At 51.0% G+C, this 25,575-nt stretch overlaps 7 protein-coding genes and 2 non-coding genes across 9 annotated transcripts; 5 read left to right on the plus strand and 4 right to left on the minus strand.

Moving 5' to 3' along the window:
- Nucleotides 1-78: 78 nt before the first annotated feature.
- Nucleotides 79-2,335, minus strand: sac6 (fimbrin; the record flags this gene model as incomplete). Its single annotated transcript, XM_001209536.1, has 4 exons — nucleotides 79-1,126; nucleotides 1,248-1,899; nucleotides 1,989-2,203; nucleotides 2,313-2,335. 4 exons carry the CDS (start codon nucleotides 2,333-2,335, stop codon nucleotides 79-81), a joined length of 1,938 nt encoding a protein of 645 aa, XP_001209536.1.
- A 668-nt stretch (nucleotides 2,336-3,003) lies between these two features.
- ATEG_10526 lies at nucleotides 3,004-3,075 on the minus strand. Its single transcript has one exon. It is a non-coding gene; the product is annotated as a tRNA-Arg (tRNA).
- A 484-nt stretch (nucleotides 3,076-3,559) lies between these two features.
- On the plus strand, nucleotides 3,560-3,631 carry ATEG_10506. Its single transcript has one exon. It is a non-coding gene; the product is annotated as a tRNA-Arg (tRNA).
- Nucleotides 3,632-4,506: 875 nt separating this feature from the next.
- ATEG_06852 (DDHD family phospholipase) lies at nucleotides 4,507-7,361 on the plus strand (the record flags this gene model as incomplete). The annotated part of the gene is made up of 4 exons (XM_001209537.1): nucleotides 4,507-5,152; nucleotides 5,208-5,964; nucleotides 6,056-7,192; nucleotides 7,247-7,361. The coding sequence occupies 4 exons, from the start codon at nucleotides 4,507-4,509 to the stop codon at nucleotides 7,359-7,361; spliced, it is 2,655 nt and encodes an 884-aa protein (XP_001209537.1).
- Nucleotides 7,362-7,903: 542 nt separating this feature from the next.
- ATEG_06853 (PaaI family thioesterase) lies at nucleotides 7,904-8,338 on the plus strand (the record flags this gene model as incomplete). Its single annotated transcript, XM_001209538.1, has 1 exon — nucleotides 7,904-8,338. One exon carries the CDS (start codon nucleotides 7,904-7,906, stop codon nucleotides 8,336-8,338), a length of 435 nt encoding a protein of 144 aa, XP_001209538.1.
- A 696-nt stretch (nucleotides 8,339-9,034) lies between these two features.
- On the plus strand, nucleotides 9,035-11,990 carry ATEG_06854 (PX domain protein; the record flags this gene model as incomplete). The annotated part of the gene is made up of 2 exons (XM_001209539.1): nucleotides 9,035-9,549; nucleotides 9,605-11,990. 2 exons carry the CDS (start codon nucleotides 9,035-9,037, stop codon nucleotides 11,988-11,990), a joined length of 2,901 nt encoding a protein of 966 aa, XP_001209539.1.
- Nucleotides 11,991-12,970: 980 nt separating this feature from the next.
- On the minus strand, nucleotides 12,971-17,242 carry ATEG_06855 (5-oxoprolinase; the record flags this gene model as incomplete). The annotated part of the gene is made up of 7 exons (XM_001209540.1): nucleotides 12,971-13,645; nucleotides 13,729-13,910; nucleotides 13,961-14,446; nucleotides 14,498-15,305; nucleotides 15,469-16,359; nucleotides 16,606-17,136; nucleotides 17,213-17,242. 7 exons carry the CDS (start codon nucleotides 17,240-17,242, stop codon nucleotides 12,971-12,973), a joined length of 3,603 nt encoding a protein of 1,200 aa, XP_001209540.1.
- A 1,452-nt stretch (nucleotides 17,243-18,694) lies between these two features.
- ATEG_06856 (uncharacterized protein) lies at nucleotides 18,695-22,020 on the plus strand (the record flags this gene model as incomplete). The annotated part of the gene is made up of 2 exons (XM_001209541.1): nucleotides 18,695-19,504; nucleotides 19,570-22,020. 2 exons carry the CDS (start codon nucleotides 18,695-18,697, stop codon nucleotides 22,018-22,020), a joined length of 3,261 nt encoding a protein of 1,086 aa, XP_001209541.1.
- A 569-nt stretch (nucleotides 22,021-22,589) lies between these two features.
- ATEG_06857 (putative C6 finger domain protein) lies at nucleotides 22,590-24,597 on the minus strand (the record flags this gene model as incomplete). Its single annotated transcript, XM_001209542.1, has 2 exons — nucleotides 22,590-24,362; nucleotides 24,457-24,597. 2 exons carry the CDS (start codon nucleotides 24,595-24,597, stop codon nucleotides 22,590-22,592), a joined length of 1,914 nt encoding a protein of 637 aa, XP_001209542.1.
- Nucleotides 24,598-25,575: the final 978 nt, after the last annotated feature.

The raw sequence follows: 25,575 nt of genomic DNA on the forward strand, positions 1-25,575 counted from the left end.
CAGCAGATCAAACGCTCCACTTCCTGCAGACCAAGCACATGCCTCATTGCATTTTCTCATACGTAGCCATAAGGGAACCTAGAACACCGGAGTCAGTATATGTGGGCCCGTAAAAAAGTATTGGGTATAACCGGGGAACTCACCAATAAACGTGGTCACCAGACGAGAGCGAACCTGGCAAATATCCTCGGGGACCAACCAAATGGTTGCTCCCAGCTTTCTGGCTATGCTGATACTCAACTTGGCGTTGGCATATGCTTCTTCGTCGGTGCGGCCGGGCGTCACGAGCTCATAGTCCACATAGCTACTCTTCATGCCGTTAAGGACATCAAGAAGGAAGAGACCAGAACCAATGGACTGGTCCTTGAAGCTGCGAATGCTCGAGGTACGACCGCCCTTCCGAGACATATCGTTGGCCCATTTGATCATTTCTGCGTCAGTAATCTCACGCTTGCCCATTCTTTGCGCCAGAGAGGAGAGAGTATTTGTGATATCTCTGCGCATTAACTGCCACACCAGACCCAGGGTGAGGGTACGTTGGCCATCTGTGATATCCGCTCCCTGTACACCGACAAGGGAGAACCCGATATGCTTTCCGAGCTCGATAGTGTAGTTCGTATTCTCCACTGCCTTAAAGCGCATCATCTCCCCACCAGACGCCGGTGGCTTATTCACATGCCTCCAGTTGACGCTTCCAGGAATCACCTTGTCATACGCTTGCAGCAAGATAGTTCCATCTCGAAGATCGTCGAAGAGAGAGTTGACAGCCGGCTGCACATCTAGCGAGTTCAGCCAGAGAGTGAACACGCGGGCTTCACGCTCGCCCTCCGCGTCGAAGTCCTCCACCTCAAGCTTCTCTTCCTCGGTAATCGGATCAAGACCCGGGATCGTGTTGAACAGATTGGCCACAAAGGCGAGATTGAGCTTAGGGTTTCCAGCAACAAGCGAGGAGGGAGTCAAGAACTTCCGGCATCCCACTTTGTCTGCGTTCACGAGGACCTCCTCGGCACGCTGGTGGAGGTCTCTGGTCTGCAGTGGAGCCCGCGAGCAGAGCTCAGGTGCTAGTTGACTGAGGAGAACAGTGTAATTTTCCCCGTCCTTCACATCGGAAGAAAAGTTCGTCACCCTAAGTCGAGTTAGCCGACATTCAACTAGATTCTGATGGTATAAATCCACTGTCCCTTGTGGGGAAAGTGAAGGAACGATCCGAGAATAAGGGACAGGGAGACTGATGGAAAATGACATACTGTCTATGCCACTTGGCATTCTTCAAGTGATAATTGAACCAACGGAGTAGGATCTGCTCCGGGGGAAGGCGGAGGAACTGTTCCAGGGTCTCGTCCTCTTCCAGAAGTCTATAGAGTTCAGGGTGAAGTTTGATGTCAATCTTCCCCAAGAGACCGCGGCGAATAATCTGCCAGATAAGACCGAGGATGAGATGTTCGCGCACTTCGATGATATCGCCACTGCCAATGTTCACTACTGAACACCCAATACCCTTGGCAGAGTTGATCACAATGTTGTTGTTCTCGGTCATATGGAAGGCATTCAACTCCTTGATCTTCTTTCCGGGTTTGTTCAAGACACGCTCATCAATTGTATCAGGGACGCTGTCATTGATCAGTTTCGCCAGAACCAACCCATCCTTGCACTGATCAAACATCTCGAACGTGTCGGTAGGGAATGGGAGAATGTGACCGATATCTGGATCGCCCGCGAGAACGGCATTGATGTGCCTCGTAAACTCGGTTCTCTCATCCTCGTTGATTGTATGGGTCACGTTCGCCGAAGAGCCTTGTACGTGAATTCTACCGCCTATGCTGCCTTTGGAAACATGTCTGGAAGCGCCAGCGCCATTCCCAGGAAGCACGGGGGCAGCACTCGGAGTGCCGGAGCTGCCTGGAGCAGGGCCGGCGCGAAGCTTGGCGATCAACTAATGCGGCGTCAGTCATTCTGCTGGTAGTGGTGTTGGGAGACACGTGAAATACTGACATCGACATAATCCTCCAGCTCCACACGACGAGAGCTGTCGAGGTCGACCTCCTTCAGCGTCTGACGGACGACATCATAGGGTTGGCGCTCCGATTGTTGAGTGGCCTTGATCACGGTGGCTTCGTCCAAGTAGCCCTTCTCGTCCACGTCCAGTTTTCTGAATGCATCTTGGAGTGAGAAGATCTCGCCTTGGTCCAGCTGCGGGAACTTTCTGTGGGTTCAAGAAGGTGTCAGCTATGCTCAGAAGGATCCGGAGACTCGAGTATTTGGAGAAGCCAATTGAGCGTATTATATTCTGATGAATATGTGTAGTTACGGACCTTTGAAGCTTCAGCACGTTCATCTTTCACGCCGTTCGGTCCGTGCAGTTGATGGCTGGAATGGCGGGGTTGGCCGGAACAATGATGTGGGAGAGGGGAAGATTAAGGGTGACACTTCAATGCGGGGATGGTATGATCCAAACGCATGCAAAAGAGGGTCTGTGTCTTGAAGGCCACAATTCCGACTGCGTGGCTTTGGGGGGGAGGAGGGTATGCGCAGGTATATACGGAGGAGGTAGTCGATGAAGATAGTTAGGTAGCCAGGTGGGCAGTGCCTCCCCTGGGGTGTGGGGCACCTCTCTTAAGTAACTCTCTCCCCTACGTAAGAATCTTGGTGGGTATTCCTACTGCCTACCACATTGTTTACGCGGGTAGTGACGTTATTAAGGGATTCTCGATTCGTCTTGTTCGGCATTCCATAACTATTGGTGTAGGTGAGATATATCCATTTCTCCGGTATATTTCTGCCTACTAGGTATCTTTATCTCTATGCTGCCCCTCTACATCCGATCGCATGGCGTTATGTGGCGAAGGAAGGGCAAGGCTGGATTTGCTCCCTGCCTCACCCATCGTACATAATAATAATAAGGGGGAAGGATAGAGCAAAAGAAGATTAAAAAGATTGTCTGCGCCTGGGAAGACAAGAAATGAATGACTGGGTATCAGAGGGTCAAGAAAAACTACAAAAAAATGACCTACGCAGGATTCGAACCTGCAATCTTCTGATCCGTAGTCAGACGCCTTACCATTGGGCCAGCAGGCCTTGCTTGGTGATTCGAGCGGTTTATCGCACTATGGTGCAGTAATACGCACCTACCGTCCCGCATTCCGATGCCTTGCAAAATCTGTTCCGTTAGACATCCTGCTCGCTTTATTATCAAACGTCGTTGCCTTTACCAAATCTGCGACAGTATGAAAAGGACTTTGGGTTAACGAGCTCCCGGCGTCTGTTCTTCGGTGGATTTAAGGTACTATTTCATCGTTCCAACATGAATTTGCAAGAGATACTGGACAGTTGAAATAGCGCTGTATCATGCTCGGTGACTCACCGGGGAGTGTATATACCTACTCAGAGGTAAATTTGAGACGTCATTTTCACACAGATCTCCAAGCGCGGGTCTCTGTAGACTATTTTGCTAGTCAGTACGGCTGTTGTAGAGGCTACTATGGCCAATGCCTGACTTCATTTACAAAAAGACCAGCCTGGTTTATATAGCATTAACAGAATCGGATTTCAACCAATCACAGGCCTGCTGGCCCAATGGTAAGGCGTCTGACTACGGATCAGAAGATTGCAGGTTCGAATCCTGCGTAGGTCATTTCTTTTTGGATTTTTGCCATTGACGAACTCCAGGATAACGCTATTCGATGTGTGGCCTGGTACCATTTAAAAAAGTGTAAGAGTCTCGACGTGCCAAGCTGCGATATGGAAAACGTGGCTCAGACCTACGTAGTTTGCAGGTCGGTCCTGCCGCCCTGCATAATGCAGTAGTGCAGGTTGGCAGTAATAAATTTTCGTTAACTATTTACCTACCTACCTACATACTTGGTGATTATTGAGGTTCCTTTCTGTACTCCATGGAATATTCTGGCAATCTTCCAATCATTGAAAGAAATAGATCAGAATGGGCGATGCAATGAGGGACAGGAGGTGCCTAGGCATGCCAAGGCATGACGCTTTTCCACATAACGCTATACCACTTCTAGTAACTAGCAGTCCACTCGTCTCGGCCCTTAAGAACGTCTAGCTTACCCCGAACTGTTACGCATCTACCTAGCTCACAGCACCTACGCACACATGTCTAGACAACCGACACAACTGCGCAGTGGCACAGGATAAATCAGGCGACAACATAAATTGAATTCCAGACCATCAAAGCTACTGGATCGCATATTGGCAAGAACCGATCCCGCGAAATACTACGCCAAACAGAAAGACGACCTACCAGGTTCTCTGGTCACTCATATCTAAGATCAGAGTACGGGGAGTCTCCCAGCTCTCAGGGCCTGGTATCTCCGCGGCAACTTTCCCGTGCCTGGAGATCGAGCATACTACCATCAAATCGACCATCGTTTATCCATCGCCTCAATTCGCTGCCACTGGGTGCAAATCGCATTGGCAGTGTCTTTTGCTCTCCGAGCTCTCCAGGGCTCCGTGTCAAGGGAAAGCCACAAGGGCGTTTTCCTACGCACAATGTCCGTTTGGAACATCACGCGGAGTTCAACTCCCAAAAGCACTGGGGACCAAAGCCCGCCTCGGGAAGTTCTGCAACGATCCCAAGGCGAAGACCATACAGTTACCCACACACATAGGCTGAGCCTGCGTCGATATCCCAAGGATTGCCCGCCATTGAAAGTGAGATGGTTCTATGCTGTGGACTCCCCAAAATGGAAGCCAGCTCTACTGGAGCAAAAGAAGGATGTCTCGAAGCCTTTGCCTCCACCCAAGAAGTTCGTCCCATTCTCCTACAAGGACTCGCAGGCCATAGAAGCGGCATTCCAGAAGGTCTCAGACCTGGAATTGAAACAGGAAGGAACAAAACACGCGGAGTCTCTCAAGAATTCAGAACCCCAATCAACAAAAGTGCCTGTCAACGAGGATTATTTGTTTGATGTGGATCTTGAACGGAGGGAACTCAGTCCAGCTTACTGGATAGGTCCCGTATACGAGGTCCGCCGTGGAACTTGGTTTTTCCAAGACGGGTCCACGATCAAGCCATGCGAGGAGAACCTAGCCACTCAGCTAGAGGAAGGATACCTTAAGGTTAAACCATGGTCAAATGAAGACCGACAGGATACTTTGTCGAGATCTTCACCTGGCGGCAAGGCCACTGAGAAAGGTACAGTCAGACATATATTGAAAAAGGACACGTCCAGGCTCATTATCTCGTACAGATCCCAAGCCTTCACGAACTCCGCCGGCCGGGGTTGCTGGACAGTCAGCTGCTACATCCTCGAGTGAAACCCGCAATTACCGTCTATTTGGTGCTTATATGAACTGTATCGCAACTTATCATGACTCGGCAACTGCGATACTCACAAACGATGACCTCATGTCCCGGGTCAGCACCACCTTTTACCAGAAGCTAGGATTTGTTCCCGGCACAAAGGTCGTTCGCGGTTTCTCGGACTCGAAGAAACAAAAAGAACAATCGGATGTGAGGGGCGCCGATCAGAAAACAGACAAGGCGCCGCGCTCAGAAGCGCCCAAGCCGGATACTATATCCCCACAAGCAAGCCCTAGACCAGTAGCCCAGGAATCTGAATTCTCCCAGGCCCAGGGATTCGATGCTGAGTCTTCTGCAAGAAACCCTCCGTCGGCACTACAGAGGCAGATGTCATCTCTTGCTGGCGAACCGCAGAATGTGGACGAACTGGAAGAGGAAGCACGTCGGCAGGAGGAAAAGGAGATGGAGAATTCCAGAGAGCTTGAAGATGAAGATCGAGACAGGGAAATCGACCACCTTGTGCTGGTCACACATGGAATCGGCCAGCGACTGGGACTGCGGCTTGAAAGTATCAACTTTATTCACGACGTGAATGTTCTGCGCAAGACGATGAAGAGTGTCTACAAGGCCTCTCCCGACCTCCAAGCCCTTAACTCTGAGTTTGGCGATCGGGACAAGAATTGTCGTGTCCAAGTTCTTCCAGTGTAAGTTCAACGATAGCCATGAAGTGCAAGGGGGACCGTTGGTGGGGGTTGAGCGCAAAACCAGGATGCCTGTGCTGACCTCAGGGTACAGATGCTGGAGACATCTCCTTGATTTTCCTTACCAGGGTGTACGGCAAAATCGAAAGGAGCTTGACCTAGCTGATGCCGGTTTTGAAGAAGACTCGTATCCCGGCCTGGCCGATATCACCCTCGACAGCGTGCCTGCGGTCCGAAACTTGATTTCCGATCTGGCGATGGACGTGCTTCTATATCAAAGTGCGTACTGTGATCACATCTCGAATATCGTGAAACAGGAATGCAACCGGATCTTGAAACTTTTCAAAGAGAGAAACCCATCCTTTAAGGGATCCGTGAGCCTTTGTGGGCATTCATTGGGGAGCGCTATCTTATTCGATATCCTGTGCCATGAAAGAACCAACGCCGATACTCCGAGACAGGGAGATGAAGTGAAGCAAGATCAACACCTGAACTTCCAATGTGAAGAACTGTTTTGTCTCGGTTCACCCATTGCTCTTTTCCAGATGCTTAAAGGGAAAACGATCTCTGGGAGATCTTATCTACATGAAGGGTCAAGGAGTCCCAACCTGGCCCACTCTGGGATAGGCGCTGCCATCAAGGACAACTATAATCCTATTGTCTCCTCTCCTAGCTGCCGGCAGCTGTTTAATATTTTCCACCCTTCTGACCCAGTGAGTTATCGGATAGAGCCACTGATATCCCCCGCGATGTCTTCGCTTCGCCCACAGCCTCTACCATCTGTGAAGAAGAGCCTTTGGACAAGCTCCGGTCAGAGTCTTTCACTTATTGGGAGTCGTGTGGGCCAGAGTGTTGGGTCTTTGTGGACCAACTTTACGACAGGCGTTGCTAGCAGCCTTCTAAATCGCAGCCTTGGACTTGGCCCTGATGACTCGGCAGCGCAGCCATCTTCGAATAATAGCTCGCAGCCGCAGAGGAGTCGGCCGCAAAGCAGCTCTGACATTGATTCGCCATATAAATTTGATCATCGACAGCCTACTCTGATAGATGCGTACCTGGAGACTCTTGATGAAAAGTCTCAGAAAGCCCGGGATGAGCGAAAGAAGGCAACCGGGGAGATGAGCGCAGCTCAGTATAAGGAAGCCGAGGATCGCGTGAAGAAGTTGAAGACGGAAGACTTGAAAGTGAGGTCTTTGAACTCTAACGGAAGAGTTGACTACAGCATACAAGAGTGAGATAGATTTCCTTCTTCTGGAAGGGTGACAGAGGCTAACTCTATTTACAGGGGCGCGTTTGACATCTCTCTGATTGCCAGCATTGCCAGTCATTTGACCTATTGGGCGGATGAGGATGTAAATCATTTCATGCTGTCCCAGATGCTATCCAGAAAGCGGCGATAGATTTGTGCTCGCACGGTGTATTCTACATATGGTTCCATCTCAGCTTAGAATGGAGATACTTTGGTTGCTTGCCCAAAACGTGTTACATAATTATCGTGAAACCAGTTGTAGGAGAGGATATATATATATATGTTATCACTCTCCGCATGGACGATGGAAGTCGAATGGAACACCTGCTTCTAGAACATCTCTAATGGAAGACACGCTTCCCGTGGTACACCTGTCTACGAGGGCTGGTCGTGCTCAAGAATAGGGCCGGAGTCTGTGAGGCCTTCAAAGGCGTGCTCAGGGAGAAACCATTTCTAACAGGCTCGGTACTTGAAGGTACCTGGTGAACTCGCAGATCCGCGGCAATCTTTCGTGAATTACGGGTACCCACTGGTACCTTTCATACCAGTCCATGCCTGGTCGGGACAAGTGCTAAGGTAAGCGAGAAACTCTCCCTCAGCGTCAAAAATTTCCCTCCATTTCTTTCCAACAGCCATGTCACAAATCTCCCCACCCAATTACTTTCCCATTGACCTCAGACTTCCAAACCTACAATGTCATCAGAGTTGCAGCAAGTCCTGAAGGTCTGGGACCGCATTAAAGCCAACAGCCCCATCTATGCCTTTCTGTTAAGTGATGTTTATATTTACGAAGCGAAGACGGGCGTTTTTCATGCTCGACTCCAGGTTGCTCCTCACCACCTGAACTCGAAGGGTACCTTGCATGGTGTCTTTTCGGCATGTGTCACTGATTGGGCCGGAGGTTTGGCAATTGCGACACATGGCCACGATTCCACTGGCGTGAGCACCGACATCCACGTCAACTATCTTTCCACCGCGACAACAGGAGACTGGCTGGAGATTGAAGGTCGTGCTGACAAAGTCGGGAGAACCCTTTCCTTTACCACCGTCACGATCTCGAAAAAAACCGAATCAGGGCAATCGGTGGTAGCCAAGGGCTCGCATACCAAGTTCCTCAAGACCAAATGAGCATTTCCTCCTGGTTTTGGAGAAGCTAACTGCGATGGTGGATCGGGACAGTGGTCTCCTAAGGACGGAGAGACCTGGCCGTCCACCAAATGCTACTGCCCATGCACACGACAGATAGAACCTACATGGTAGGGATTCTACCACCGCTATCTTCTTTGCATCCAGCATGAATAACATGCACTTTGAATGACTGGATTCACTCGGATGGCGGAGATCGAAGCTCCATTCTAAAAAGCTTTAGATACCTTGTTTTTTTTTGGATAAAGACAGGGTAATAGTGGATGGATACACGAAGCGAAGCATCTTTCTTAATATATCAATAGCATTTACCATAGCGGATCGATAGAGCTGAAATGTAACTGATCATCGGATTCGCATGCCCGGAGAAAAGAAGGGGTTCCCCGTGTCCGGGGAAAGGAATGAATGGATGCTTGAATGCATCCATCGATGGCTTAGCAGCGTTATGTAACCGACCCGCGGCTTGCTAAATATGGTAACTTCGCTGCTGTTGGATCAGCTACTAATCTGGAATAGCAAACTTCCCCTATCATTCTACTTACCTTCTCCTTAATGACTGATGACCCTCCCAATGCTCTCGAAAATACGACCCTCTTCCCGTTCTAGACCTTGATTGTCTCAGATCTAGATATAAACCGTGGCCAATGCCGATTCCATCCCTTCCCTAAGCGCGCCACCATGGATGCTTCCAGCGACAAGCCAGCTCCGAGCGAAGAACGCACTTCCTCCCCCGAATCCTCCGCCGTCCAAACAAAAGATAACAATCCAAAAGCTCCGAAGGATATAGTCGACGCGATACTGAACTTCTTTGCACACTCGAGCAACGAGGTCCTGTTGGGTGCCTTCGCCGCGTTAATAGTCGCGACGTACATCATCCTAGGTAGACTCGGTCTCCTTTTGATTGGTGTTGCCGGCGGAGTGACCTTGCACGCAACATGGGAAGCATCGGAGAATGGGAGCACAGGCGGCCCACCAGAAGACCGCAACTCGAGAAGGAAGGAGCTCGCGTTGAACGTAGCCAACAGGTTGCTTGACTGGCGTCAACGGACCCCGGAATCCGATTTGGGCGCCGATGAACCTCAACAGAAGTCGACCGGGGATACCCTTTTGGTAGACTTCAATTCTATCTCTGGCCCAGAGACGGCCGCCGCGTTGGAAACCCTCACCGATGCGGTGATAAGAGACTACGTGAAGTAAGCCTTCACCTTCTGTGCTGTGCGTGCCATGAGCTTACCCAGGACGAAAAAGATACTGGTATGGGCCGATATTGCCATCTGAAACCAAGTTTCCTCTCTCGTGCCGGACGGTATTAGCCGGCTTTATTGGCAATGTGTCTTCCCACCTCTCCCGAAAACGGACCGCAGACGCTTTCCTCGAGTTCCTTACAAATTCATCATCGATGGTGATCGTCTTTCTGAATGAGCTCTCTACTGCCTACCAGGTTGTAGGGACCTCTATGTCACCCGAACAGACGGTTCGACGCTACCTAGAACTGTCTCCCGAAAGCAGCCTAGCAAATGTGTTAGCCGAAACGCAGCAGAAAAGAAAACTGAATATGATAGCAGACGACATATTGTCCAATTTTCTGGATCCGAAGGCTTATGCTTGTCTCCCAGTGCGGGATTTTCTTCGCGAGATCCTAGCCGGCGTCATCCTTGAGTCGATCATAACAAGCCTTTCGCGTCCAGAATTCATAAACGGCTGGATCATTTACCTCTGTAGTGAAGGTGAATCGGAGATTATGAATGCTATCGACGCTGGCGTTGAAAGTGCCCGTACGCAAGGGGTGTCTTCGGTTAGGGACTCGACGGATGTGAACACCATATCCCGCGCATCAACAGACGCTGCGGATGCAGACCTGAACTCTGCTAATGATACACAAGTGAAGCCTGGAAGTGTGGACAAGGCAACAGAGGACGCAATAAAGGAGGCTAAACGCCTAAGTGCCATGATTGCGGCCCAGAGCAACTTCCAGGAACCAATTTCGACGACGGATGGTGGTGAAAGAAATTCTGGGTCTACCGACGAGCTTAGTAGGGCTACGGATGGGGATAGGAACTCCCTAGCTCGCGAAACAACAGAAAACGCGACTGGAAAGGGCTCATTCGAAACTGAAACCACTTTGTCCAATGAGAGGGCGTCATCGCAGTCGCCAGCAGTACTGCCAGACATTCCCTCATCACCAAGCCTGCCATCAGATCTACCGCCGCCTCTATACGGCGCCTCCATATCCGTGGATGACGGATCGGAGCCGGGAGGGAAGGGGGTCTTGCGCTCAAAGCCCACATCCGATTATCTGCTCCAGGTCGAACCACCGTCATCTCGTTCAACCGGATGGATGGTTTTCCGGAAATACACAGACTTTGAATCGCTCCACGTGGCACTGGAGACTATATCTCGATTGAACCGACTTGAAAAGTTCACGGAGGATCACCCTCTTCTACCGCCCTGGAAAGGACAGACGAAGCAAGCGCTAGTGAAAGAGCTGGAGAGATATTTACAGGACGCTCTTCAATATGAACCGCTTGCAGAAAGTGCACGAATGAGACGATTTCTCGAAAAGGATGGAGGCACTGGTCCTGTATCGAATGGTACAAAATCGGGGTTCTCATTTCCTAGTCAACATGCACTGGAGAATGTGGGAAGAAATGTTCTGGGCGTCTTGAGCAATGCGCCCAAAGGGGTTTCCGGTGGCAGCAAAGCGGTATTTGGCGGAGTCTCAGGAGTCTTTGGGACTGGGACAGCGAGCGGGAGAAAGTCCTTAGCAAGCCCCGATCTAGATGGAAATGCCGAAAAGCTTGCTGGCCTGCAGGAAGTACAGACGCCACCGCTTCGTACTTCCGAAGATGACCCATACCAAAAGGCTGCTGCAGACTGGCAAAAATCAGACGCCAACGCTGAAGAAGTGCAGTCCACCAAGCCCAGTCAACCCACTGACTCTTCGCCTCGTGAGTCTACTTCAAGTCGCGCGAAGGATAGTCCCCGCGAAAGTTCAGAAATTCCCACTTCAGCTCCAGAAGCAAAGGTTGACTCTGCTCTACAGACGTCTTCGGGCCTGGACGGGACAGCAACGGATGGGGCTCACTCAAACTCGGTGGGTGAGAAACCAGCCGCTACCGTCCCAAGAAGTCAGAGCAGTCCTATCACACAGGATGAGACCCGTATTGCAGTGGAGTTGATTTTCGCCATGATCAACGAATTATATACGCTATCGTCAGCGTGGAACATCCGCCGGACTTTGCTGAATGCGGCCAAGTCTTATATACTCCGTCCCGGGAACCCTAATCTAGAAACCATTCGCGGCCTGTTGCAGGAGTCCATGATCGAAGCGAACACGACAGATGACACAATTGCGTTTTATCTCCAGAAGATGCGTGAAAACGCTCTCCCGACAGAGGAGGAACTCAAAGCCTGGCCTCCTCCACCCGATGATGCCGAAAAAGAGCGCCTCAGGGATTCTGCGCGGAAAGCACTAGCCCAAAGAGGACTGCCCCAGGCGTTAACAAGTGTGATGGGGGCAGCGGCCAGCCGAGAAGCTCTTGAAAAGGTATTTGACTGTCTTCAATATGAACCCATTGCTAGAGGGTTTGTTTTCTCTGTTTTATTGCAAGCCCTGCGGGCTGTGATATTATGAGTGTACACTGTTATACAGGATATAGCGTTACTTAATTATACCTCGTAATGACTTATGTGTGCTGTCTTGCAACCTAATGTCCATATTATCTGAAGTAACTCTTAACCCCTCCCGGTACTCAGTGCATACTCTGTTTATCGTCACGTGAAGATAACAGGGGAACGCGCCAGAGTGCCGTCATAGCTGCGCGCACTGCGATCTACTCGCGTACACCCAAAGATCATCATAAGTCACCTGAACCCACACCCTCAACCTTTCATATCCATCGCCCTCTTCTCACTGATTTCTCGCATTATCTTCAGTCATGGGTGCCGGTTCAAGAAAACGTCTCTCAAGCGACTTCGTAGTCGACGACGAAGCTCCCCAATCCAAGCGAACAAAAACCAAGTCCAGCTCGTCTGGGAAAGTCGACGCCAACGGAGACCGATACTGGGAGCTGTCGAAGATGCGGCGCGTCACCGTGTCCTCATTCCGGGGGAAGACCATGGTGAATATTCGGGAGTATTACGAGAAGGATGGTCAGGTGTTGCCCGGGAAGAAGGTGGGCTGAAGCATTCATTCTGTGTACCCTGTTGGTTCGGTTCGTTTACTGATGATAATGGCGCAGGGAATCTCTCTACCGATGGATCAGTATTATGCGTTGTTGGCCGTGCTTCCGGATATTGAAGTTGCGCTCAAGGAACATGGCGAGTCGGTGCCGCGTCCGGATTACGCTGATTCGGCGGGACAAGAGTCGAATGACAAGGAGGAGGATGGTAGCGAAGCGGAGGAGTCACATTCGAAGAAGAACATTGAGGCTACGAGCGATGAGGACGAGAGCGAGGAATAAGGGGGGTTCATTACCAAGTGAGGCGGAGTTTGGCGTCAGATCAGGGCAGACTTATTACCATTCGAGAGTGGCTGAATGACACAATTCACATTGTCTATACATGTATATGCAGTCTCTGCCCTAATGTCCCGAACAGCCTGCATCGAGCTGTTCACATGCTTGATTCCTGTGTTGACAGACTGCTCGCTACCGAACCACCGTACCAGGCATGTCGCGCATCTCGCTCTTTGCGGATCTGTTTTTCAGAGCCCGCTTTGCCCCATCCACCACCTCCGGGTGTCTTGATGACAATGCGCTCTCCCGGTTGCATATTGGCGGTATTCTTACCTCCCAAATTGATGAACTTCGTTTGTGTGTCTCCATTCTGACCGGGGACTTTCCGAATCCATATGTTTTGACCACACTGGGCGTCTTCGCCGCCTTCCAACCCATACGGCCGATAGCATCTGCGTTCCGACAGGATGGAGACTTGGACAGGAATGCGAAATTCGATATCTCGAATGACCCCATCGCCGCCGCGGTGTTGTCCGTTTCCTCCAGAGCCTGGTCGTAGACTGAACTCATGGAGTATGACAGGATACCGTCGCTCAAAGATTTCTGCGTCAGTAATGCGAGTGTTTGTCATATGGGTATGGACACCCGAAGTGCCATCCCAGTTGGGGCCTGCTCCGCTCCCACCCGCAATAGTCTCGTAGTATCCAAATCCCTTTGTCTCATCTTTTCCAAGCAGGTTACCGCCGAATCCGAACGTCAGGTTATTGGTATCTCCTTGGGATGCTGCACAAGCGTTGAAACATTTGAAGATTACGTCCGTCACCCGTTGGCTCTGGTATGGGAACGTAAGCAATTGGGAGTGCGTGAAAGAATAGGGGCATAGCTTCAGTTTCCGCAAGGTGAATAATCACTTACCGTGAGGACATTTCCACCCACTACAGCCGCAGTACCCGAGGGAGAAAGTAGGCAATTCTTTGGTATCTTGACCCTGATAGGAGTCAAACAGCCTTGATTCAAGGGAATGTCATCGGAGATCAGACATCTTAGGCAGTAAATGATGGCTGAATATGTCACAGCCTCGGGTGCATTGATATTCCCTTTGGAGCATGATTAGCGCAGAAAACCACACTGCCAGAGATTGACATACCATAGACCTCTGGACCAGTTCCACTGAAATCGAAGTCAGCCTCTCCCCGTTGCTCGTCGATCGTTATCTTCAAATTAATAGGGCTGCCATCATCCATGAAGTCGACAGCGCTGAGATCTTTGCCCCCGAACCTTTTGCTGACATCTTTCAGAAGGTTCCTGACACTGAGCTCGGCATTGTCTTGGATTTTCTTCATGTAGAATAAGACCACATCTTCCCCGTACTCCTCAATCAAGGAGTTGATCAGATTGATGCCTTTCTTGTTGGCAGCAATCTGGGCCTTCAAGTCGTTCATATTGTCTGCAAGGCATCGAGTCCCACTGCAATCGGGGTATTGGGCTGGATCATGGTACAGCAGCTGTTCCATCTTTTCAGCATTAAACTTCCCTTCAGAGACCAATTTCTCCGACTTGATTGCAGCGCCCTCTTGGTACAATTCCTTGGAATGCGGCGGCATAGAGCCTGGGAGAATACCTCCTATATCCGCTGTCGAAATATTAGATACGCAAAGCTGGGAACCCGCATGGGGCTACCTACCATGATGTGCTCGAGAAGCAACGTAAAATATGATCTTCCCTTCGTTAAAGGTGGGTTGTAAAACGGTGATATCCGGCAGATGAGTTCCACCGTATTCAGGATGATTTGACACAATCACGTCACCAGGTTTCAACTTCCCTTCCCAAATCCGAGCTTGCATCCGCACGCAGGTTGACATGCTACCAAGATGAACGGGGAGATGCGGTGCGTTCGCAACAAGGCCTCCCTCGGAATCGAAGAGGGCGCACGAGTAGTCAAGTCGCTCCTTCACGTTAGTACTGACACTCGTCTTCTGCAGAGCACGTCCCATCTGTTCTGCGATGGCCATGAACCGGTGTGAGAAAATACTCAACAGGATGGGGTCCATGCCGCTTGCGCTGGGCTTCTGATCAGATGTGTCGGCTTCGCCGATGTTTATGACAACATGGGTATCTGTGAGCAGAGCAGTCGCATCCGGAGTAACCACTATTGTTTGGGTGTCGTCGACTATGATAGCAGGCCCTTTCACGCGATCATTGACCGCGAGATCATCCAGCTTGTAGACAGGCGTTTCAAGTCGACCTCCATCGAAGTACACTTGGCGTTTGAGGCATTCTTTATTCGTAACGTCCTTCGGCTTGGCCTCCTTGAGTTGGTCATCTACTGTTTTCTCCAGCCCGTTGAATGTCTTTCCTATACCCCTGACACGTACATCGTCGACCATGATGTCTCTGTCAGGCAATGTGAAACCAAACTCCTGTTCGTGTTGTCTAACAAAGGCGTCGCCAAACGCCCATTCATCTCCGCCGTACTCAGCAGCGGGCTTCTTCTTTGGTAGGCTTGAGGATCATCAATGACGACTCTGTTCCTCGATAGCGCATGTTGAGATATTCCTCAAACACGATCGATTGCTCATCGAAGCCCTGGTCCTTTAGGCTTTCGATCGATTTTCTTCTGAGCTCTTCCATCTTTGCCGTCAGCTCGCGACGAACATCGTTTGTGTCGGACCATGTTTTTGATTCCGGTTCTTGTTTTTCATCGACGACGTCTGCCAATGACATTCCATAGGCCGAAAGGACTGAGGAGTATCGATGAATCAGAATCTGGCGGATGCCTAGATTCTGTGCAATTGCGACTGCATGCTGCCCACCCGCGCCGCCGAAGGTAGCCAATCTATGCTTGGAGGTGTCATGGCCCTTTGCTTCTGTGAGAGAACGTATGGGGCGAGTCATTGTCTCATTGGCGACTTTAATAAACCCGAAGGCCACTTCGTCGGCAGTCATCTTCTTATTTTGGTCCTTGTTGATGGCTGCGGCCAGATCTTCGAAGAGCTTTCGACTGGCGGCTTCATCTAGTCCCTCGTTTTCATGTGGGCCAAAGATCTTAGGGAAGAATTCGGGAATCAATCTACCAAGGAAGAGATTGGCATCGGTTACTGTCAATGGACCTCCCTTGCGATAGCAGGCAGGTCCGGGATGGGCACCGGCAGACTCAGGGCCGACGACGAAGAGGCCATTACGGAAGAAGAGTCGGGAACCGCCACCGGCTGCAACCGTATTGATGTCTAACTGTGGTGACTGGATGGTCACTCCGGCAGTAGTGGTTTCGAAGACATGTTCGTACCGGCCCGAACCATATCTGCTGACGTCGGTGCTGGTACCACCCATATCGAATCCGATCACCGGGATTTTGGTCTTGGGGTCATAAGAAGTTAATGCATACCCTACCACGCCGCCGGCAGGACCGGAGAGAATCGCTCGCAAGCCAGAGAACCTATCGACATCTACTAAACCGCCATCAGATTGCATGAATTCGCAGCGAGCACTCTGGACTTCTCCATGTCTCTTGACATTTTCAGTGCCCAGTCCGCCTTTGAAGCCTGCCTGGAACCCGTTTATGTATTTTTTAATGGTGGGAGTCAGATAGGCATCCGCACAGGCAGAAGTGGTACGCGGAACCAGTTTGATCATTGGCATCAGTTCATGACTCAGGCTGATATGTTCAAAGCCGATCTCCGTGGCCAATCTGCCCACAAGAGCTTCATGATCGGGGAATGTATACCCATGCATGAGGCAGACGGCGATGCTGCGAATGCCGGCATCGTATATTTTCTGCAGCTGTTCTCGTACAATACCTTCGGAGGGCCTTTTGAGGATCCGAACGGCCTCGGATGACAAGCCACGCACAAGATCTACATCTGGACCAGTTTCTTCCCGTGGAGGCGTCGGTGTCGTTTGCCGAGTGGGATCTTCCGCATAGTCCTCTAGCGTGACTCGTTCGTCGATTTCGACAACCCGATCGTATAGGACGTCTGGGCGCTGGATGGATAGGTCGAAGATTTTTGGACGAGACTGGTTTCCGATCAGAAGACAGTCCTTGAAGCCCTTGGTTACAATGAGGGCCATTCTTTCGCCCTTTCTTTCCAACAACGCATTTGTGGCGACAGTGGTGCCTTTACGGATGCTTCGGATCTGGGAGGTATCTATTGGCTCCCCACGAGGGATCTCTCGGCCGGTGAATTTGGAGAGGATCCGCCGGATACCTTCGATCGGGGCATCTTCATAATTGGATGGGTCTTCCGACAATAGCTTGATGACGATGTCATCTTCCATGCGTCCTGTGCCTGGGTTACCCACACAATCGGTGAACGTGCCACCACGCTGTAGGAGCTGGTCAGCGCTCTCCTTGTTCCAAGGAAGTGCACAGAGGGGAACAAAGAAGGAGTAGGGACAGTACGTCAATCGCGATGCTGATTCCCCTTTCCATGGTGTAGTTCTCAAAGTTGTTGGTCCTGGTGATCTCGAAGACGGCTAGGCACCTAGTGTAAGAGGTCCGAAGGAGTCCCTTGTAGATAGATTCTGTGTCTGACTCTGACCCGAGGGAGATGAGATAAGACCACTATCGATCAGAGAAGGAGGGGAAGGGCCTGTAGAAATAGCACGGGAGTTGTTACTCCGCACAGGAGGAAGACTGAATGGTGGGGAGTTTACGACTAACAACGTCATCTCCGACTGCCCGCAAGATCCAGTGATCAGGAGCATACGATTGGGCGGCCGACGGCCCAAGGTTTTGGATGCATCCTTGGGTGGAACTGGGGATAGTCGGAGGATTGCAATGTGACGAGGAGTAATAATACTAGGTACGTCGTACAGAGTAAGGACCAAAGTAGGAGTATGTAGGTACCTAGGTTGGTTATATGAGAGGTTCCTGGATGAACCCCCTACCTGCCCGAATAGGAAAGCCAAAAAACCCCCGGGAAAGCCACCAGAAAACTTACCGTCTCCCCCTTTTTCCCGCTCTCCAACCATCACCCAATCCCCCATCAAACCAACCAGCAACTCCCTTCTCTTTCTCTTCTTCCTCTCCTCCTTCTTTTCGGTTTTTCCAGCCTCCCGACCTCCTCGTCCGCCTCTGTTTACCCTCGTTCCCGGCTATCCTCCCGTGATGGCTCTAGGCTTTCGCGACACGGTTCTTCAGTATTAATACATTACCTATCGATTTAGCCCCGCACGGAGGCCCCCCTGCCTATCCGATTTCCACTGTATCACCACCATACGACCACGCACGATATAATACCAAACCAGTACGTGGGACTCGCTTCATTATTGCACCATTTCCTCCGACATTCATGTTACTTGTCAGGTCTTGGTGCTCGTGACTTTGCTAACTTTATCGTTGATTGAACAGTAAATAATCCGACCATCAGGTTCCTGTCGACTAATTGTTTCTCGCATCGGTCAACGACTATAAACCCAAAGAACGAAGCACATCCCACCTCCAAAGATCAATTAATGATAATGCGTACGCGCCGTTGAGAAAGCACTTTTGTTTTGTCTGGATGAGAGATAATGCTCCTTTGCTTCTGCCTTGACCAACCTGCACACCAGCCACTTCGCCGGACCATGCGGTAATCCGAGGGAGGTAACCGGGGAGCAAGGAGACTAGCCAACAATTGTACCCTACAGATTTGCGCTCCATTCGCATGCACCTGGGGATTAGGAGGATGATTCCCAGCCTGATTACTCGCCTCACCAGCCCATCCTACTCTCGCGATTAACAGACTTCGGACTTTGACCCACTCCCCCCGATCGTCGTCTTTTGAAACATTGTCGATAATATACCCTTGCGATAAGAACCCGTGCAGAACACCTGGAGTCCTGGACTCTCACCAACATCTTGGACCGTTATTGGAACGACTGGTCCCCCTCTTCGTGAACAATGGTCGATAACCCAGCGGAGAACGGGCTTAGGCCTCACCACCAAAAGCACCCGTCGCGAGCCGGATCGCTGTCAGCTTTGTCCCTCACCGCACCTGCGGACCGACCGACCGATGCTGCTTCTGACACAACAGGTCACGCATCTGGATCTGGGACAGAAACGCCAACGATTCCGCACGCTGGACTGACGCAATTACCTCCAAACAGCCCGGCGAAAGATAACATCAAAGAGGGACTAGGAAGCTTAAATCGGTGGTCCCAATCGACAACGTCGAGCAATAGCCGTGCTTCTCCAAAAAGCGGGTTGAGCCCGGCCCGGGCACCTCGAACAACTGGACCGCCCCGGCACAGCAGTGAACATGGTCTACCACAACTCCAGTTGCCCGATATTGGCGCTTTGCCCAGCCTTTCATCCGGGATCGCTGACACGACTCCGTGGCACTCCGAAGTTCCTCCAGTGTCCGACACTCTGTTCCAAGACCCGTGGTCCAAGACCAGTGACGAATCCAAATCAGCCGAAAACACCTTTGAGACATCCGGCCATCGTTATAACCACAGCGCGAATTCAATTGATGTGGGCATTCCATTCGGTTTAGGGAATAAGCAAAACCAGGAAAGGCGGAAAAAAGGCCATTCCCAGAAAGCCATGCTGTCGAAGGCTCTTCAAAAGGCCAACACGGCCGTCCTGCTTGATAACGCGGCGAATTTTGAAGGTGCCATGGAGGCCTATAATGATGCTTGTCAACTCCTGCAACTCGTAATGCTTCGGAGCAACGGTGGAGAAGATGAGAAAATGAAACTCCAAGAAATCGTAAGTCTTTCGCCGCATCTGTTTGTCACCACGGCGAAATTGAACTAATCTCTTTTTCCTTTCAGCGGGATACCTATATGCTCCGAGTACATGAATTGGAACGGATGGACTTTTCCTATCGCGAACCAGATAGTAAAGCGTTACCGGAACGTCCGTTGAGCCAGGAAAGTTATGCAGATATGTTTCAACCGATTGAGGACCATCCAGATGGCGTATATGCAGACGATGACATGGAACCCGTGGGGACTATCCACCACTCGCGGGCAGACTCCAAAGCATTAAGCCCCGATCAGATTCCGATCAGACACCAGTCACTGCTGCCATCTGCTATGGAAGATGACTTACGTTTCACGGGCTCCTCAACGCTGCCGCCCAAGAAAACCGATTCATCGATCCTAGACCCAGCTTGGAGCGAGTCTGTAAATGCGAAATTCACAATTGCTGACAGCAGCCAAGCGGTGGACTCATCCAATATGGACGATCAGCACCTGCCCGAATCACGGTATTCTGAACTATCCCTGTTGAGTACTCATACCAGGGAGATATATGAATCAACCTCCTGGCTCGATACTATCGACGAGTCTGGAGCATCTTCTCCTGCCTCGCTGAGATCCAAGGCATCTTCGATCTATCTCCGACAAAGAAGGAGCCGCCGTCTCAGCCACGGCACGGAAGCAGAATTTGATGCTGCCCTTGATGCAGCCGTCGAGGCTGCTTATGACGAAGGCCTTGAACCGGTCGAAGAACATGACAGATATGACGACGACGACGATATTGTGGCAAATGCCCGTAGAAACGTGGAACTAGCGAAGCAGAAAGTAAGGGAAGCGGAAATGGAAGCAGAGTTCGCTATGAATCGAGGCCGAGATTTACGGCGACTCCAGGAACAGGCAGAGGCAGACTTCGATCATGCAAACGGTGCGACGTCAGATTACCTGGACGAAGAAGCCGAGGAAGAGGAGCGCATCCTGGAGGAAATGACCCGCGGCTATATCATGGATGATTTTGAGTTCGATATCCAATCCAAGTCTGCTCTTCCTCGACAGTCAGACTCCAGCAGTTTCTCCGGTAGAACGTGGGAGAGTTCCGCTGCATCAAACGCCACCACGGCCGCCGCGACGGCCGCAGCTCTATCCCCGCTTGCTGAGGATTCAGTCTTGCCACTGGAGGATATCAGAGCAGAACAGAAGAGCTCATCCCTTTCGAAAAATCTACCTACCTTGCCTGCGGTACCGGACGACACGCCGGCTGAATCAACGGTATTGCCTGGCGTTCGAGCACGAAGGATGTCTAGTCGGACTTCCTCAGAGCTGAAGATTGAGACCAGTCCATACGCGACTAAGCCCAAGTCTGATACCTCCAGCCAGGATCAGCCCTCCGAACCGTTTCCCCCACCGCCGCTTCCAAAAGATGAACCGCCCGCCGGAAATGGGATCTTTGGCAGGGTAGACGAAGAAACCGCCAAGTTGTCAAAGGTGCCATCACCAGTTCGCCCCATTGGTAAGGTGCCATCAGCACCAGACAACCTCAACAAGATCAACCCGAGCTTAAACCCCTTCCGCGCCCGGAATGTATCTGTGCCGATACCGGAAACCTCTGCTTACTCTCCGGAAACCCCTTCGAGCAGCGCGTTTCCCGCCATAGACGCCCAAACAGCGGCCGCAACTGCGACAGTACCTATCTTACCCACGCCGACTGGGACTGGATTCGCACCAAATGGCATTCCTAGTGATGGACTTTATCTATTCGACAGCCATATTCATTCACCGACGAGCCTGGGCTCTCCTAATCTTATGGCTGCCAATGCTCCTTTACCCCTGGAGCCATGCCCGGAATCTTTCCTTCTACGACCATTCTGGCTGATGCGCTGTATTTACCAAACAGTTGCTCATCCACGTGGAGGCTACTTGACAACAAAGCTCTTCATCCCACGTGACATATGGCGTGTCAAGAATGTCAAATTAAAGGCCGTTGAAGAAAAGGTGTCGAACTGTGACTTATTGACAGCAGCTTTGCTGAAACTAGCCAAGGTCGACACATACGATGCAGATGCTGTACTCGAGGAAATGCAATCTCTTGAGACTGTGCTGGATCAGGTACAAGCTTCACTGACCAAGAAGATTGGCAGTGAGGTGGGCGTGCAGGGAGCCATGCCACTCTTCAGATCCTCACACCCCTCGGATGACCCGACAGTGATTGAAGCTCCCCCTGCAAAGACCTCAAGTGGACCAAGTAAATCGTACTTGAGCTCCTGGAGAAAGCTGCGATCCAAAAACTCGGGCATTGGTGGAACAACAATGCTGTCGAGTACACGAGAGCCCAGCAAAGATAATTTGACTATCTCATCGCTTCCGATGACACCAGTACCGAACTCCCACCCTAAGCGTGATACAACACAGCTGCAGTTCAGCGGGCCCAACTCGAATTATATGGGTGCTCTAGCGCGGCTTTGTGACGCAGCTCAAGTGCTAGGTAATTATATTCCCGTGCTTCCAAATATGTCTCAACTTTACTGACAATTGATCCAGATCAAATTGCACAGCAGGTGGAAGATCCCGGCCTTAAACACTCTTCACAGACCCTCGTTGGTCTGGAACTAAGTACCCGCCATGCCGCTGAGTTCTTTGGTTTCTACATATGTCGGTTTGTATTGAATGATATTGGTATGATGCTCGATAAATTCATCAAGCGAGGCAGTGAATGGGTCCTGATTTAAAGTTTACTTTTTCTCTTCATTTTTGCGCAACGTCTTTTTACATACCCAATGATAGACCAGCTGTCGGTTTGAGTGCACACCGTCAAGTCCATTTTACGTGTATCTATATGACTTAATTGTGAATATTACTTGTTGTATATCCAAGACTCAACCTCGCGTCATGCTCTATTGCTCTACAAGGTCTTCTTTCTCCGGGGCCAGAGCAGAGTACAAATTAAGGTGCCTCTAGAGCAGGTACAGATTGGCCATATCTCTGTCAAATTTATTTCATAAAAATTGTAGGGCTTGCAAACTACCCAGCGAAACAAAAAGCTCATCTATCTTACACTAAGCGACAACCAAAACAAGCCATTTCCTTTTTCTCTTGCCTCAAAGTCTCTTACCCGACGACCGGATCCAAACCTGCCTCCGTCGTTCCGCGTCTCGAATGATTTCGGCTGAAAGTCTCAAGCTGGGCGCGAGATGGGCATATCTATCCACCTCTGCCATGACGCCGGCGATAATTCCATCCACTCGGATGGGCGGGGGCAATAATGCCGCCAGAGCGGGAGACATTGTTGCCCCCATGATGAGCAATGTCTGTGACACCATCGACAAGGCTCCTTGCCAAAGGTAGGGGAGATGTCCTTCACGGTGACTGGTAATATCTTCCAACTGGCGTAGTGTGGCTTCCAGGCATCGTCGGCAGCACTCTTTCACAAGCGGGTCGGCGGAAGTCTGCTCATTTTCAAAGACAGCTAGGATATAGGGTCGGTAGATGATCGTTCGACAAGCATAGTATCGCAGTCGTAGAACGGTCTGGACGGGATTGGAGAAGGGTGTATGGGCGAGAGGGAACTGAACGGGCCGCGGGAGGCTGTCATACCATTGTGAGAGCTGGAAATCCAATTCCGAGACGATAGGCCCGAGGGAGGCTAGTGTTAAGGTATTGTCCTTCTGGTATATCATGTGGCTGACACGGTTAAGCAATCTTCGAAGCGCGATCTCAGCCAGAAAGTACCAAAGCTCGTCATTGCCCACTGAATCACTGTGGATCATGCCATTATGGGGATTTTCAACCGGGTCCTCGTCTTCCTCCTCCTCGTCGTCTTCTTCAAATCCTCCTGGTAAGTCGACCGACTCCTCAAAGTGCACAATACCCGAGTGAGGAAGGTCTAGTTCTGCTAGGAGGTCACTTTCGTAGAGAAGAGCATTCCAGTATACTCTCACGCTGAGCTCTTTCCACTGTGCAGGAACACGCGAAGTGTTGCCGAAAAGTAACTGGAGCTTCATGCTGGCGTTGGATAGTAGCGTCCAGGCCTCCAACGGCCTCACTAGGTAGAATAAGTAGGCAGAGGACAAGATGATGCACTGGGCTGCGAGTACGGAATTGCGCATCATCACAGAGGGCAAAAGATTCCACGCTGCGGTGAAATATGGCAGGCCAGGAGCTTCCCTATCGGGAGGAATGGACGAGATGGTTCCATAGTGGCTTGCACAGCCTAGCGCTAGAACCAGGAGCACCACGCAGCTCTCTGCTCCTTCTTGGAACCCTTGGGCCATTGCTCGCTTGTGATATTGGGACCACGTGTACGGATTCACGCAGGCATACCACACATTAACGCGTTCAAAAAAGGACTGCACATAGGTATTTGCATTGGATAAGTCAAGTCCAGCAACAGTGGTCATCCTGAGAGGCTCGCGGGCCATTTCAAGTTGCAGGAGGGTGTGAGGGTCGTAGGGGCCCGCTACTAGATCTCGGATCAAAGGCCATTGGAGAAGGTGTAATGCCGGGGTGGTATGGACCTTGGGCATTGTTGAGATGCTTGCAGGAGGATTAGCCCATGACGCCATGCCAGCGACAGAAGTTCTGCCTGACAAGCTGGTCAGGCTTGATTTGTTTACCATGTCATCGCTGCCAAGGTTGGTGTCGTTACTGGTTGCAGGAGAGGTAGACGACTGAGGAAAGGGAGGGTGTTGTCCTACTAGGCTGGATTGGAGTAAACCTTCGATTCTGTTCAGCCTCTCGATGATCAACTTGTCTCCCGCGTCGAGCTTGATTCCCGGCTCTCGGTAGACGCAATCGGCATCCAAGTCTGTGCAGAGCTGGCATCTTGGACGTGCACCATTGCACCGTGTCTTTCGCAAGCGACATATCTGGCACTGTTGTCGTCATGGTGGTTTCAAGTCAGCAACCGCGGGACCGGCAGAGTTGAGAGGCTATAAACGAAGCAATTCGAAGAAGGAAAAGTCTTACCGCTATAGTCGCACGCCGTCGGGGATACTCGGTGGCCTCTGAATTGGAGCGTTTTTTCTTGCCATCCGGGAAGTCGATAGAAGCAGCCACAATGGCTGGATCAAGGACAGTATCTCGGTCCCTGTCTGGCGAAGGGGACATGGTTCTGGTTGTCTGTACTAGGTCGTATATAAGGAGCAAAAGGACAATGGGTCGAGGTGCTGATTCTCGACTCTGGAGAGGCAACCAGAGAGACCAGTGGGAGTGGCTCTCACGTCAAGACCGCCAGCCACGATCAGCGGTGTAGAGAATCTCACAGACTGTTTGGAAGAGTTGACACTTGAAGGTCCAGGGTAACAGGCATTCTCCAAGGTAGAAAGGAAGCTGCGGAGGGGTTTACTGCTCATGCATGACCTGTAATGTAGCGTCGTGGGGAATAGTCCTGGGACCTCGGAGAGATCAGACGAATGAAGGGATCATAGAGTCAGAATCCAATCTCAAGAACATCAAGTGGTGCCCATTCTTGACGAGGTCAGCTATGGATAAGGGGGAACGCAGTGTGTATATGTGTCCGATGTCATCTTGCGGACTGAGCAGTGTCTGGCGAACAAATCTAAGATTTATGCCATCTTAGCCAAGGGGAACAGAATGAAAAAGCGGGGAAGAAATGCCTGATGGCTCCATTGATTGAGTCCCATGGGAGATTTATTTAATTCGGGTTGGCAGATGGGGGGAAAGCCCGGGGTGGTCAGATTGCGACTGTGGAGAAAAAGCAAGCGGCCAGATGCGGTTGGTCTGAGAGACCCTGATCCTCCGTCACGGCGCTTCAATTCGATGCAAGGCAGGCAGATACCGAGACCAGGACGGCTTTAGTAGCCAGGAGGCGTTGTGGATGATTGGGTCCAGTGTGGACGGGGAAGACACTAGTGTCCGTTGCTCGTGCTGTTGACAAATGAGACGCACGGGTGGAGATTACTCGGGCTGCCCGGATGGTCTGTGAGGTTCCCCAAGGTGCGTCTGCCTGGGGTGCATGAGAATGCGGCCGGAAATGACATCCTGTATGTGAATGAAGATATTGGTGGCCGATAGATGTGAGAGGAGGAGAAGTTGAAGTGAGAGTAGTTGAGAAGTACGGAGAAG

This window comes from Aspergillus terreus, genomic scaffold, assembly GCF_000149615.1.
Source record: "Aspergillus terreus NIH2624 scaffold_10 genomic scaffold, whole genome shotgun sequence".
Classification (NCBI taxonomy): domain Eukaryota; kingdom Fungi; phylum Ascomycota; class Eurotiomycetes; order Eurotiales; family Aspergillaceae; genus Aspergillus; species Aspergillus terreus.